General features: G+C 47.6%; 1 protein-coding gene across 1 annotated transcript in view; it reads right to left on the minus strand.

Moving 5' to 3' along the window:
• Window positions 1-1,114: 1,114 nt before the first annotated feature.
• Window positions 1,115-15,553, minus strand: part of RCSD1 (RCSD domain containing 1) — a 37,140-nt gene continuing 22,701 nt past the window's right edge. Inside the window, exons 2-7 of the mRNA XM_051642169.1 lie at window positions 10,735-10,842; window positions 8,149-8,238; window positions 7,273-7,344; window positions 5,769-5,972; window positions 4,054-4,714; window positions 1,115-3,188 (exon numbers count right to left, since the gene is read on the minus strand). Of these exons, the coding sequence (XP_051498129.1) occupies window positions 4,067-4,714; window positions 5,769-5,972; window positions 7,273-7,344; window positions 8,149-8,238; window positions 10,735-10,842 (1,122 nt within the window). The 3' untranslated portion in view covers window positions 1,115-3,188; window positions 4,054-4,066. The remainder of the gene's footprint in view (window positions 3,189-4,053; window positions 4,715-5,768; window positions 5,973-7,272; window positions 7,345-8,148; window positions 8,239-10,734; window positions 10,843-15,553) is intronic.

Consider the following 15,553-nt stretch of genomic DNA (forward strand, 5'->3'; position numbering starts at 1 on the left):
GATCTTTTTAAAAACCCTGTTGCTCCCATCAGTAATTGCTCTGAGTCCTTACCCATCCAACACTTTCTTGTGGCTCACACTACAGTTTAAACACAGCCCATTAACAATCCCTTTAGACCATTAAAACAACAAGATCCCTGCCAAACACAACTGCAAGGGTCTCCTTGCTCTTGTGCTGCATTCCTTTCTTCACTTTATTCTTGCACTGTTTTCCATCCTTCCCCCCAGTTTAAAGGTCTTCTGGCCAATGAGACTTTTTTTTTTTTCTGTAAATCTTTCAGACACCTTCCATACCAGAGGAACTGCATAAATTAGAACAGATTTTTCTTGCTGAGGGCATTTTGCTGCTTGACCACCAGTGTACTTACACCTGGGATTGTACACTCCTGCCTTGGGAATGTGACAGATGAGTCTATGCGCCTGAATAGGTGCCCCTACCCTAAGCACCAAGCCAAGCTGGAGACTACATTTCAGTCAAAGTGTTTTACTCCACACACCTTGTGGACAGAAGACCATGCTGCCCAAGCTGATGTTTCCTGATAGTATGGATAGGGCAGGCTTACATGCCTGCATGTATCCCCTGCTTTTGCAGTATCCCAGTGCTAAAGCTGCCTGAAGAGTCTTCTCTGAAATTGCTCTCAGTTGGCCTGCAGACAGGGCAAGGTTTTTACATTGCTCCTAGAGGGATGTGTGGATGCCTTCAGCTGAGAGATGTCGATGCCACTTCTGGCAGAGAAAGTCTCTCAAGGGTGGATTGCCAGAAGCTGGGAAATCTTACAGGAAGAATGACTATGTGTCACCTTGGTTTTTTATGCTTCCCCTGAACAAGGGTGCTGTTGGAGAAATGGCACTAGGCTTGACAGCTTTGCTTTTTGCTCTTTCTAGATACCTGCTGAGCTGGGGCAGTAAGCATGGCAGTCTTCAGTGTCACTGCTTGCCCCAAAGAACACCTCCCTTTGTGGATTAAGCACATTGGTTATTGTTCCCAAAAAGTAAAAAATACCATGAATTACATTCAGATAAAATGGGAAATCCTTCCCCTATTTTGCCTGCTGCTACCAGTTCTATCCATTCTCTCTCAGGCTCCTTCAGCTCCCCGGAGGAAACACACAGATTTTGTTTTGGTTTGATTTTATTCCACCATATATTTCTTCTGTTTCTCCCTTGGATTTCCATTCCCTTACTGGGGACACACATACTCATTCTCTAAACAGGCACACATATATCTGTATATACAGTAAGGCACAATCACTCACATCCAGATGGGACACTCTGCTGAGAGAAGAAACAGGGTACAGCAGATGATTGCAGCCTGCCCTGGAATACAAGCTTTAACAAACAGATTAAAATGAATTAAAAGGCAACAATGCTCCCAATATAGTTCAAAAAGATGGGGGAGTCGTGTTTGCCGAGAAAACCATGCTATGCAGGAGGGGCAACACCGCTGGTTCTTGGCAAATGATACCTCAAAGCTGTCACCTGGGTAAAAGAAAGGCAGGGACAGAGCCACTTCTTTCCTTGCAGCTTTAGAGCTGGTGAACAGAACAGAAAGGAGATATCCCTCAGAACCAGGGGGTTGTAACACTGTGGTGTTGCAGAACCCACTCAAGGACGGATGTGGACTGTGTTGTGTAAAATGCCTGTGCCTGTCTGGGGAGAAAGGGAACCTCCAAGCCTGTGACTCTGCTCAGCTTAAAGTTTGCCAGGACGAGGTTTGTGAGGGATGAAGAGGAGCTGGCTGGTTCTGCCCTTGGTCTCTGTAGCTGCATCTGTTTCTTGGGTAGCAGGTGGCTGATGGCAGGTTCAAGCACTGGCTCCTGATCGGTCACACCACCTAACAGCTAGCTGACTCCTTGGCTCCGCTTTTGACGAGTCTGGCTCACTGTCTCCAGCTCCACTTTCCCACAGCTCCACATCACGCTGTGGACGTGAGCCCTGTGACCTTAAGCCAGTTCAGTACTGCAGATACAGCTTCAAGCAACTACTGTCAGGAAACTGGTCAGGTGAGGGTCTGTTACCTATCCTTCCTTGCATAACTTATTTCTTACAGGTAACAAATACTCTCCATATGGAAAAGTTTTTTTGGCTTAGCAACTGCCAGACCCATGACTTAACTAGTACCCCAGGAGTCAATGCAAAGCTAGTCCAGTGCCTCAGCACTTAGGAGGGACTGGCTGTCCTTCACCAATTCATATTCAGTCAGGTCATACAACTGGAAACTCAGCCATCTAAGACCTCTTCTTTGACGCACATAAAATTGATTGGCTGTTTCCAGTAAGCGACTTATCACAAGTGCCACTCAGTGGCCGCACACTGAAAATTTCAAGAGAGATTCAAAAGGTTGGATAGGGTCTGGAAGTGATGAAAGACTGATGGGCAGGTGGCCTTTCTAAATCTAAATCTGAACTGGAGCACAGAGCCAGGTAAGAAAACTTGCCCTATTGACCTATGCAGCACATCTTTTCTCTGCATCAAATCTGTTGGTTGTTACTTTCCACCAGCACCAAAACCACTCCAGAGTTGAAGCACACAGCCCACCATAGCTGGCTCTTTCACAGATGAGCTGATTTCACAGCTCGACCCCCACTTCAAAGGGATTTTGTGCTTTATGAACAATGTCCTAAGAGTTTTCCCTGTCTTCAGGGTTCACATTGTCTGCCATAGAGCATATGTGGAGAAAACATACTTTTTTTCCTACTGTTAAAACATTATTCACTGAAATTTGAAAACACAAAATATTTTAAAAGAAGCTACCAAAAAGGCACAATACTTGTATGTATGCAACTGATGAACTTCATCTAAGACCAATGCAGGGGAGAAGAAAAAGACATTTTGGAGTAGGATGAAGGAGCAGGGGGCCCAGCAGTGGTGGTGGCTGTCAACTCTAGGACAGCACACATCAGGTCTCTCACTCCTTGAGTATCAACGAGGAACATCAGCCGACGCCTCAGTTTTAAACTCTGAAGCAGTTGCAAGCCAGTCTCTGGTTCCAACTGTCCCAAAATATGATGGTGCAAAGCAGAGTGCCAGAAAGCAGCTGCTCAGCTCAGGGATGAGTCTGGACCTCAGGGGATATCCATATTCTGCTCTTCTCCTGCCACTGAAGGTTTTCCAGTAGCTTCCACCTCCATTGGGTTAGATGGCTCCTATTCACATGTTAAGTCTCCTGTGCCCTGTCTGGGTATGTCCTTTTGAGAGAAGAAATGTAAGGAAATGATGAAAAATAATAATGGGTCTAAGTAAATACATTCCTGGGGAGCTTGTGACCTGGGGGCACTTTAGTAGTTTCCATGCTAGGAGGAAAAGACAAGCTGCAGCCTGAGCACAAGCCTGCTTCCTTCAGTTGCTCCTTGCCAAACCAAGGAGGCATCTGAAAAGCAGACAGGTGGTTGAGGTGGAATGAGATATTTCCTCAGGCATCTGCAACTACATTATCAGTGGTTAGAGAATATAAGTGGTTAGAGGATATATAAGAAGCTACATAGAACAAGCCTTGCTTTAGCCTGTGGAAATCCTCTTTTAATTTCAAGTGGCACAGGCCTGTGTTTGCATGCCTCCAGGGCAGATCAAGAAGTATGTGTACAAACGTTATTTTTGCTGGCAAAGCTAACAAGCTAAACACTTATAAAGAGAGTATGTATGGACTCATGTATATATATGTGTGCACACATGCATATAAATATGTATATGCAAGGAGGCATATTGATATAATATATACATGGTTACTGCTGGTGAAAAATGCTTTTTACTGAAAATATTTTCAAATTGCTTTCAAAACAGCAAGTGAGCAGGGTTCTTACTGAGCAGAGTCTTCTTTTACTGAAGCCAGAATCAGCTTTGTTTCTTGTCCATTCTCTCTGTAATACCCCCTGGGAGGGCTGGTTGTTTTAAATACCCTGCCTTGCAGCTTCTGCAGGCCTGAGATGTGATACTTTTGAGATGTGGGGAACAGCAGCAATGTTGGTGTGTCCTGCCACAATTGACATTTTCATTAGTAAGCAAAGCCCTCTGATATTTTATTTTAGGAGCCACCACCATGCTGACCCATCTTACCTGTGCATCACTGCTACACTGAGCTCTGGTCCTGCGTGGCTGGCGCTGAAGGCTCACTGGCTGTCTCCAAGCCCCCTGCCTCCTGCCGCCGTTCAGGTGCCACCGGTGTTTCTTCAGTGTCTGGCGTTCGCTGTGCATCTGTGCTCTCACAGGACTCCTTCACTTCAGCTTCTGCTTTAGTTTCAGCTTCTTCCTTCTCCTTGTCCCCTTTTTCCTGTTCACAGGCACCGTCTTCCTTCCCTTCTGCCTGGGGACCCTCACACACCTTCTCCTCCTTGTCTCCGGAGGAAGGCTGGAGAGAGTTCTTCTCTCCTGGGGCACCCTGACACAACTCCTGCTCCTCCTTTGTATCCCCCATGTTACTTTTGCAAGGAGTAATTTTCTCTGCCTGTTTTTCCCCTTTTTCTTCATCTTCTGATCTGGATCCTTTTCTTGATGGGGGCTTCTCATCAGACCCTATCTGTTTCTTTTGCTCTTTGCTCTCTGTTTCTGCCTCCTCTGTCTTGCCCTTGTGCGCAAACACCTCGTCCCCATCTTCCTTGGCACCATTTTCTGGAGAGGAGATGTTGACCCCTAAATCTTCCCCGTCTCCATACTCGGACAGAGATCTTCGAAACCTTCTGGAGGGAGGCCTGCGCTTTATTGATCCCCGTGTCCGCACCTTGGAGGCAGGAAAAGCAGATATGGAAGCAGTCAAGAGAGCAGTACTGGAAAGCAGGAAAGCAAAACAGAGGGAAATACCATGGGAAACTTGATTGCTACCCTGGTGGCCTCAGTTTTCCTGCTCTGCCACTGAGACTTAGGGAGAAGAGGGCTCTCTGCTGCTGAGAGACTACTTTATAGGACAGGTAGCTGCCTAATACATGCCTCCCCTCCTTCGGTAAAGATGGTGTTGGAGATCACTGTTCTGATTTAAACTGTGGCTCCTTGTCCAAGTTAGACCCTAAACCCAAGGATGCTGCATTTGTTATGCAGATGTTGCTGACTATGGTCGTCTTGGGCTTTTCTACTTTTGGCAGCTTGGTGGTTGAGGAAGGAGTCTGCACTCCAGCTGATGATGGTGAACCCAGGCTACAGTTCCCCAGTGAAGTGTTGTGCATTCTGTGGGACACCTGGCAAATCGTGCTGCACTGTGTGGCTCCCTAAACTTTACCTCAGCCACTTCTGACATTTGCTGGCATGTGGCACCACCTCCTCACAGCACTCCCTGCCCAGGTACCAGCCACTGTTACTGCTGAGCTGAGGTGACCGAGTCATAGAATCCCAGGACCATTTTGGTTGGTAAAGACCTTTAAGATCATCAAGTCCAACAAGTAATCCCAACACTGCCAAATCTACCACTAAACCATGTCCCTAAGCACCACATCTACACGTTTTTTAAATACATTCAGGGATGGTGACTCAACCACTTCCCTGGACAGCCTGTACCCGTGCCTGACAATTCATTTGGTGAAGAAATTCAGCCTTATCCCCTGGGGCAGGAAGGGCATTGGAGCTGCTGGACCAAGAAGCTCCGTGTGCAGGTGTGCAGAGAGGAGGCTCCAGAGAGCTGCAGTGAAAGGCTGTTTAGAACCCAGCACATAGATCTCCTCTGCTGGCCACAAAGGCACAGTGATGGCAGGACTGAGGGCTGGGGCCTCCTCTTCCTCTTCATCCCCAAGCAACAAGCAAAGCTTTATCCCCCTGCGACGGCGAAAGCCTCGCAGACCCCCTACCTTGTTATAGAATTGCAGCTGAGTGCCTTCGGGGGGTTGATCAAAGCTGACGGGCGTCTCGCTCACTTCCCCGGACTGGGACTGAACCCCTGGGCTGCTGGGCGTCGAGGGAGGGGTGCTGAACGGAGAAACCAGGGCTTTCAGACCGGGGCTTTTGGGAGATGCTCCCGGCAGCAGAGCGGCTGGGGCAAAAGCCAGATTGGCCTACAAAGAGAATTCCCGGTCACTGGCGTGCGTGGCACCGGCGTGTAGTGCCCGCGGGGACCACACGGGGGAGCCCTCGCTCCCGCCGCGGGAGCTGCCGCGTCCGGGCTGTCACCGCTCGCCGGTCTCTCCTGGTGACACTGTCAACAAACAAGCCCAGGCAGAGAAATTATGCCTGGATATTTGCCCTTCCCCAGCAGCTGGACCTCAGGACTTATCCTTTTGTCATCCTGAGGCCTTTTGGGGTTTTCCAGCGACCCAGCCAAGCCAGCATGGTCTAGAGGGGCTGAGCTGGGGGAAGGTCTGGACAAGCAGCCAGCGGTCACCTCCACGTTTAAACTATCCCCACGCGTGCCCAGGCAGACCTGACATTTTCAAGCCTGGTCCGCAGGTCTTCTGAATGATCTGCACAGTCGTCAGGAGTGAAAACAACACGGAGAGAAGCACGTTAATGATTTACTGCGGCAAAACCCCTTTGTGCTGGCCTGCCCCTCGGAAGCTCTGGTAGGCGAATGACCTTGGGTGCGTTAAGAGGAGCAGTGCTATCAATAAGCTGACACCGTGTCAGGGTGGCCAAGCGGCAGCGTGCCCGGGAAGTGGCACGTGCTGCCAGGGGGCCAGCTGGCAGCAGCAGGACCACCTGCCTCTGGGCCATCGAGTGCTGAGCTGCCCTGGGCGGCAGGAACCAGGGGCACCGAGAGACACCCAGAAGGGCGAGGAGTGCTGGGTGCGTTTGTGTGTAACTGGGGGGATGGAGGCGAGTGACACGCAGAGCTTTTAGGCACACACAGGAAAAAGCACCAGAACCTCAAGCATACTCCCTGCTGCCAGGATTTTAGCTGCCTGAGCTCAAGGGTGCAGGTGACTCAGTTTGATTTAGACTGCTGCGATGAAAGAGCTGGAAGGCATTTCAGCCGGTGTTTCCCTCACTTTCTTTCATGAGCTGCATTTAAACTGAAGCTCCTGCCCTTGCTTCTTACCCAAGTTGTGCTGCTGCCATGCCCAGCCATGGACCCCAGAGATCCAGATGATCCTGATCCATGCACTGACCTGCCCATGGATGTGCCTGAGGATCATTGGACCATTTCTGAAGCTGGTTATCATCACCAGACCTGCTCTGCCTTCCTTGTTTATGTATTGTGGGACTGAGCCCCCATCAGTGACGCTGCTGCCTTGGTTATCTAGCTGTCATCCTTGGCTCCTGGATCTCCCATGACTGCTCTGCAAGGGAAGTAGCCATGACAAGTGCCAATCAGTTTTGTTTTGCTGGAGCAGCCATGTGGGCTCTTCCAGGACCTACCTGCAGCTTTTCAATCATAGGAGAGCTTTTCACCTTGACCTTGGGCATGGGGCAAGCATTCGGAGACCTCTTCTGCAAAACAAAATTAAACATGAAAAAGTCATAGTAAAGTAGGTGAAAAAGAGGAAATACAGTGAAGGCAGAAAACTTGGAAGAAGTAAGCAGAAAGTTCTAGTAGGGAGAAAATGAAGCCTCATCTAGTGTCTTCAAACAAAAGTTTGCTTTCTTCTTTCCTGACCCTGCTCTCCTTTTGTTATGTAGCCATCTTAGGACTCAACCTTACATGTATCCTTCCTCTGGAATAAAAGCTGGTTGCCTGCTTTCTGGCTGAAGTATCAGAGGTACGTGATGTGTAATGGCTCTGCTGCTACATGGCACTAAGGCATCTAACCTATGACATGGTTTCCCCTGGTATCATTTCAGGACCAGACAGATTACAAACTACCTCTTTAAAGGGTACAAGCCCTGATGTTGGTAAACACTGTGAATATTTTGTGATAGGGAAGACTTTCTGCCACCACTTGACTAACACAGGACATGTAATTAGTATGGGCAGGAAAGGCATAAGTGACTAGAAAGGTAGAGCCATGAAAGGGTGAAAAGGCAGAGCATTGCTTTGAGAAGAGGCATATGGGGTTTTTTCCTGTTCAAAGGAAAAAGATGGACTCTTTAAAGCTTGTTCCCATGCCACAGGAGTAGGAAACAGCATGAAGCTCACTCTGAGTCAGTATATGTGCGAGCAGGGGAAGGTCTGATGCTGCATGATAGATGTCTTTTGCTGCACAGCCTGACCTCTGCGACCTCCAATCTCATGTCTCAGGAGAGAATAGGTTGTGGAGAGGAAAGACCTTGTCCCTCTATTAAATTGATACTCACTTGCTCATCATTGTCACTTGTCTCAGTTTTGTGGGAATACAATGGAAGGGAACATGGTGGTTTCCTCCTAGTTGGCTTATGTGGCGGTACCTAAGAGAAGAAAACAACCAACTCAGCAGGAGAGAAATAAGTTTTTATAAAAAGAAGTGAAATTCAAGCACCAAGGGCATGTTCTGAAAGTGACCTGCTTGGATGCCAGGGCTCAGCTTGCCTAAAGGAAACATCCAGAGGCAACACAAATACTAGCATGCGGGCATGTAGTCAGCATGCGAGGTGTGCTTGGAGCATCTCGAGCCCAATCCCAGTGCTTGAAAAGTAGTCTGTATCTCTCACAGCATGAACCACGAGACTTCAGGCTTTGTGCAAAGGACACTCTTCTAAGCTGTGGAGGGTGGAGAAGCCTTCCCAGAGTCTTCATCTTCAAAGCATCCTGCTGGAAACCCCCTCACACTGGAGTAGCTTGTTATTGTTCCCTTTCCTGTCTGATTACCAGGATTTCCTTTTAATAACTCGCAGCTGCCTACCTGGTTTGTGATTTTCTTATTTTGCATCTGATACATTTTAGGGGCAAAAAGGGGAATTCTGACTTTTTCAACATGCTCTACAGCCTCATTCATTTCTCTCTTACAAGGAAGAGCAGCTCACAGAGACAAGCTGCAACTCTTAATTTGACCAAGAAACAGATTCTCTACAGGCAATTTAACTGCAGGGACACTGGTTCCTTCAAAATGTCCATGGCCTCTCACAATTACATAGTGCTCACTTGGAGGTAAGAGGCACTTGGCAGAGTACCTATGGAGTTGCTCCTTCATAACTGTTGCTCTGGTCTTGATGACAAGCTGTCTCTGGTTTGCTAGGTTTCTAGTCTCCTGCCAAGCTGTTGACACACTTTTTGTGTGCCAACAGAAAAAATACTTGGATAGTATTGTGGACCTTGGATTATTTTTTATTATCTTGCATAATATCCACAATATAATGTTTGGATAATTTTGTTACCTCCTGACAAGCAGGCATCTGAAACATTGGATTATGGTGTCCTTGCCTTCCGTAGAGTTGGCTGTCTTGAAGGACCTATAGACTTGATGTCACTTAACTTCTAGTGTTGCTGCACCCAGCCATGGTAATGCTGCACCCCTAAGCAGCCAAGGGCATACAGACCTTCTCCCTACATCATGCTAGGAAGCAATCATTGCATGTCTTATTGAAACCCCACTGTTTTGCAACCATGAAATGCTGTGCTGTGTCATGGTAAATGTATCAGAGGTTCCTTGGTTGATAGGTTCCCCTTTGCTGCAATGGGTCAAGCAAGTGTTAAAGACAATCTGAAGCTAGCTTGAGAAAGCTGGTGGGGAAGTGACAGATGGCTTGGAGAGAAAAGACAGGAAACTTTGTCCTCCTGTGTCTCTGGAGAAAATTACTTTCTCTCTGTGAGGCCCCTCCACAGTGCCTTAGCTTGGGAGCAGCAGAGGTCTGCAGATAACACAAGAGAGGCCTGGGAACTCGATGCCTTTTTAAGGGTGAGGGACTTAGTGCAATTAAATCCCACACCTTAAAAAGAGGAAATTACTGTAATGGGACTGATGGAGTGGTCACTGGTGACTAGAGGAGGAAAAAAAGTGCATGGGAAGAGACTGATTGTGCCCACCCTGGGGCCCAGCTAGGAGAGTGCAAACCTCTGATAGACAGTGGCATGCTAGCCTGGCAGAACAGATGTCACTATTGGATCCAGCTAATGGATGATAGGGATGGATCCCCTTAGGACCAGCCTGGGACATGCTCAAATCAGCTGAGCAGCAGAAGGAAGCAGCTGAGTTTTAAAGGGACACCCACTGATTGAAGAGGGCCACCAGTACACATTGATGCTTCTAAAAAAGTGCATAATGATACAGGGGGCTCTCCTAAAATGTCAGCCTCCATCCACAAACACTCTGACCTCCCTTTCTTCCTAAGAGAAGTACTGTGTTTTTCTTACCTGGTGAAAGACAGCTTGTGAGGCAAGTGGGCAGAGTGGGCTTTCAATAGCATAAAATATAAGTGTGATATAGATAGACACAGAGTCTGAAGTGTCATTGGGAAGAGGTAATGAAGGCAAGTAAAGAGATAGCTTTATTTCTGTACAGAAGGCAGTACCTGAAGAAAACCTTCTCTTTTTGTGAGCAAGGTGCTGGTGACCTGCCACTGGCTTCTACACCACATAATCAGTTGTTTGCTTTCTTTTTCCATGGCTCAGTATTAGCTATTTCATTATTCATTGTTGCCTTTTGCCCACAATATCCAGCCCTGATAGTAGATGCATTGATGTCTGCTACTGCCAGGTACACAGGAGTACACCACCCGGCTTTACAGCTTCTCAGTTACAGTGTCTAGTTGTTCTGATGTGGGGCTCTATCAAAATGCTTGTCCACAAGTCAGCAATGCATGGGAGATACTGCCATAGCTTTAATTTCACCAGGAGACAAATTCTTTGTGAAGATCCAAAATCAAGGTGGGTGCATGCTCACATCACAGATGCTCTAACTTCTTTGGGCAGAAGCGAGTGCCTCGCTTCTCACTCAGTTCCCTGCTGGTGGCTGTGGATCTCCTTACCTCTTTTCCAGTGATATTGGCTGCTTGCTCTTTGAACTTCCCTGCTAGCTGAGCCACTGAGGGTGATGCTGACTTATCCACCTCTGAGTTGGTCTCCGCCGGCCTGTTCTGTCAAATTGGGAACAAGAAGTTATGAGCAAAGGCTGGGAAAAGCAAGCAGGCTAGAGAGAAGCCTGTGTATGTGTTATAAAGTTCAAGAGTAAAAAGGGACTTAAAGCAGAGTTTTTCACATCTGGCATCAATCATGTAGTCTGAGAACAAGAGGTTTAGGAATATGGGACCTAGCTGCATTTTCAAATATCCCAGAAAACCAGTAACACACGCAGAGCATTTCAGCTGAAGAGCCTACACTCAGTATTTTTCACTGGAAGCAAGCTAAGTATCTCAAGCCAAGTGTCTGTTCTCACCTCTTCCATGCAGTGAGCAGATGGATGTTCCCATATACCTTCTCAACCTTCCTTTCCTTTTTTTACTGCCCTGGTCACTGGTGCCCTTTCTTTCCCAGTGGTTCTACAGCGAGCAGCCATTCCCTGTTCCCACAGCAAGCCAGCATCTGCTTGGGGATATCCCTGTGCTGTTCTGCTTTTTTGGCAGTGAAATACTCAGGCAAGTGAGGGGGGAGGGAGGAAATACCAGGGCTGAGAGAAACTTCCTCTCCCCTGGGCTGACAACAGGCTGAGAAGAGGGAGGCTTACTGGGGACTGGATGGTGCTGCTCTTCCCACAGCACACAGCCCTGGTGTCATCCCACATTTAGCTTGTTTTCTTTGCTATGTGTGTACCAAATGATCTAAGTAGAAAGCTGATGAAAGGAAACTTTTGTTCTTCATCTCTAGTATCTAATGCCAGGGAAAACTGAACCAGTGGAACTGAGAACAACTAACCAACAATCCTTGTTTTGTTAGAGGTGAAGACCTCAAAATAACAAAACAGGCTACAAACCATCAATCTGGAAGGAAGCTCATACCTCCACTCTCCATACCACCATGAGCCCATGTCTGGCCTAATGGTTCTCACCCCTCTCCCTCAGTACTCTTCCATTGCTCAGTCAGAAAGTTTCCCCAAAGGCTGTTGCTACAAGAATACATTTCTGTTTCTCCAAAGGCTCCAGCAGTGCCCTTCCTTCTCACTCTATGCTGCTCTGCCTGAGAGGGACCTGCTGCCTCATTAATACAATCACTTCTTCAGCATTGCTGGAGGTGAAAGGCCCTGAAAACGCCAATCTGGTCCACATATGGACCACTTCCTTTGGGTCACCACACTATACGGGCTGGAGAAGTAGCTGTGGAAACCTGAAATCATATTAAAGAAGGAACTTCTTTAGGATCCTAGTTTCTAGACTAAAAGCAAGCAAGGAGTAACCTTACACTAAAGATCAGCCCAAGTCATACTGCAGCTTGGAGCAACCTCTAGTCTGAAATTCCTGGTATGGGGCAGCATGGCTAAGGCTCATTTGCACAGTGGAAAAGGGCCTTTCCCTTTCTCAGAGAGCTGTAGCTCCCAACAAATGCTATCTTACTTCTTGCAGGCCCACAAGCCCCAGTAGATACATGTTTCCAGGATCCTGACTACATCTTCCCTAGTAAACTTCCCAGACACTTCAGACCAGCTTTCCCACATCAAGCCACAAAAGCCTTACCAAGCTGCCTCCTCTCAATGAACCTCTAGCACCTTCCCCCCATTTTTCAGCCTTCATTGGAGCAATCACAGGCAGGGGAAGTGACAGATAAGGGGAACGGAAGAAACAGTGAGATAAGCAGATCAGCAGGGCAACCTGCTGCTTGTGAAAAATTATAGCTGGGCTAAGTGGGGAGGGAGAGCTGTTCCCAGCTGCAGGGTGGCTCCCTGCTGTGGAGGGAGGACGGGCTGGAAAGAGAAGGGAGCAAGGAAGGAACCTGAGGAAAGCAGGATGGATTGGGAGGCTGTCAGAAAAACTGGGCATGGCAGAACATACACCTGAACTTGGAACTCAGTTAAGGCTAAGCAGCTGCAGGTGCTCAGTGTCTATAGTGGAAGGGTTGCCTCCCTCATAGTCCCTTTTTCTCTAAGAGGTCATTTCATAGACCTTCTCCTTCACTCAGAAAAGACACTGTACTTCCTTTTGGCCTCTCTGACCTCTTGTTTTGGGGTTGTCATGTTTTTGGGGTTTTTTTTGGTTGTTTTTTTTTTGAGTTACAGTCTGAAAACACAGCTCCCTTTCTCTGGGTCTGACCAAAGTTGTGCAGCTGGAATGATTCCACGCAGTCTTTATTTTACTGGTAGCAGGCATGGATCCCAATGTGGCTCTCACCAGCCTGAAGCTCACCAGCCAGGGTGCAGGAAGCAGTGAACATGCCATTCTAAGATTAGCAAAAGTAGCCCATGGGCTGTGTCCTCTGAAACTGCCAGCTGCAGGCTCTCTGATTACACTATGTGTTTTGCAGCGGGAGTCTTTTCTAAGATCCTTTCTGGCAATTGCACTGCCATCCTGTATCCAGCTTTTTCTACAGGTTTTGGTTGTTGTGTTTTTTTTCCCAGCTGGTGTGCCAGGCTCTATGTTTCCCGGTCGAGTGAGTGTGCTGTACCAGGGCACTTGGGTGCAAAAAGTTCCCTTCCTTGCACTGCAAGGAGAATTCCATCCCCCTGACTTCCAGGGACTGGAGTGGCACTCTCTCTCCCACTGGGAGGAAAGTGGGAAGCCTCATTTTCTCACCCTCACCCCAGGGCATGTGCCAGCCCTCAGCCTCTTCCACCACTAAGACACGTGTCTGCTCCTCTCACCCCAGAGCTCAGCACTAGCTCTCTCCTGCCCCCTGATATTAACGCAACCAAGTTGGTGAGACAGCCCACCAGTTTTGTGAACGATAAGAAGGTGCAGCTCTGATTTTTTTTTATCAGAATAAAAGGTGGAATTACTCAGATGCAAATTTTGTGCTCTTTGAAGCCAACTGCTGATTCTTTTCAGAAGAGAAGTCTGGTCAGCCTGCATGGGCTAAAACCAGTGAGCTAAAGTAAAAAACTTATTCCATCAGTAATTTGGTGACTGCTATTTGAAGTCTTTTACTGTTCCATAAAAAGAAGTGTCTAAGCACTGTATGTTATAAAAAATGTCAGACAGAGCAGCAAAACAGGAATTGAATTACACCATCAATGTAAGCATGGCACTGCTTGCAAAAGAGGAAGTGCAACTAGCAAGTTCCCTGTAAGGGGTTTCACTTTCCTCTTCTAAGTAATTTTGTAAAATTGAGTGAATTTGAAAATGTTCTTCAGCTCCATGATTCTTCATCTGCTTTTAAAACTGAACCTGGTCCCTTTGACAGCACTAGAGAAGAAAGTTCTGCCTTTATTCATGGCAGTCACAATTCAAGCTTCTCACCAAAGCCTCTCTTGTGAGAGCAAAACTGCCTGCTGATCCCTGACTCTGCAGATTGCCTGAAGGGATGCCAGTGTTTTTAGCAGAGATCCCTGCTTCTCTCACAAGCTGCCTGGTGGAAACACTGCTAGGTCCCCACAGAAATGTCCCAAGCCATCCTTGCCTGTATCTTTTTAAGGCTGATGGGAACCTCTCTGCCCTGAGATGCCTGGATGCTGTGGCACAGTCAGCTCTGGCTAGCACAATCCAACTTCACTGGCAGTTTAATGTGCCAGAAGATGCTAGGGCTGATAAGGCTGCCTGATACAGGAGAAATAATGTCTCACAGAGGAGACCCCCCAGTACAGCAATGTCGTTACCTTGCTGAGTGACATTTGCCAAGTCTTTTGCTAGACCCACCATGGGCACCAGGTGAAAGAAGGTCCACAGAAAATAGGTCAAGAGACTGAAACATTTCTCTGTGCATCCTGTTTGGGTACTCACAAAGAGCTTTTCTTGAAGATCATGGATTTGAGCTACAGGTAGGGAGCGTCACTGCAGACAATGGGTTTCTTATGAAATCAAAATTGCAAAGACTCCTGGGGAGAACTGGAAAGCCAGAGGTGACTTTGGGGATGAATTTGAATGTCCTGCTGGGAATGGAGCAAAACTGGTTCCAACAGCTCTCAGCTAGCAGTTTTGGTCATGATCCTCCCACTTGCAATTGGAAGGTATCATGACTCCATCTCACAGGATTAGTATCTCACCAGTTTTGTCACTGTCCATAATATGCTACTGGAAATGCTAGTCTGAAAGGGTGCCAGTAGGGGTCAGAAGCAGATACTGAAGGAGAAGCTCTGGTTTGGATTTGTGCACCTGGTTTGGGTGATGAAAAGTTCAAAGGTCTATTCCCTGCCACACAGTGAAGTGTTTTGGCTTAAGCAGCACTTAAATACCAGCTGGATGCCAGCAAAGATTTGTACTGCCCTTCTCTCCTTCAGTACCCCATGAATCCACTGACTTGTCTGCTTTTGCAGTTAGGATACTTTGGCCAGACAGAACACATTTTATACAAGATGCAAACCCTCCACAGCACCTTGCAAGGCTGGAGTATCCGGTGGCTATGAAATCAGAGACAGTTACTGACACTACTGTTGGTGCTGGTCCTGAGCACTTTTCACCCCTTTTTTCATGCAGTTGCTTCTAGATGTGGTTTTGAGTCCAGTTCCTGCCATCCACATTCCTCCCTTGCTTCTAAAGAGCTTTGCAGGAACAATCCCCCGCTGCCAGTTCTCACACAAGTCCATCATGCTGGCTGCCTTCCCATAACCTGTGCTTGCACAAGGTCTGCAAAGCTTCCCCGTGACTCTGATGAGGTTTCTCATTGCTGCACATCCAATCTACCTCAGCAAAGGCAAGCATGGCAAAAACGATGACAAATATAGTCTGTCAGAGGCAGACACAATAAGGCATCCAAGGTTTAAGGCTA

This window comes from Apus apus, chromosome 1, assembly GCF_020740795.1.
Source record: "Apus apus isolate bApuApu2 chromosome 1, bApuApu2.pri.cur, whole genome shotgun sequence".
Classification (NCBI taxonomy): Eukaryota; Metazoa; Chordata; class Aves; order Apodiformes; family Apodidae; genus Apus; species Apus apus.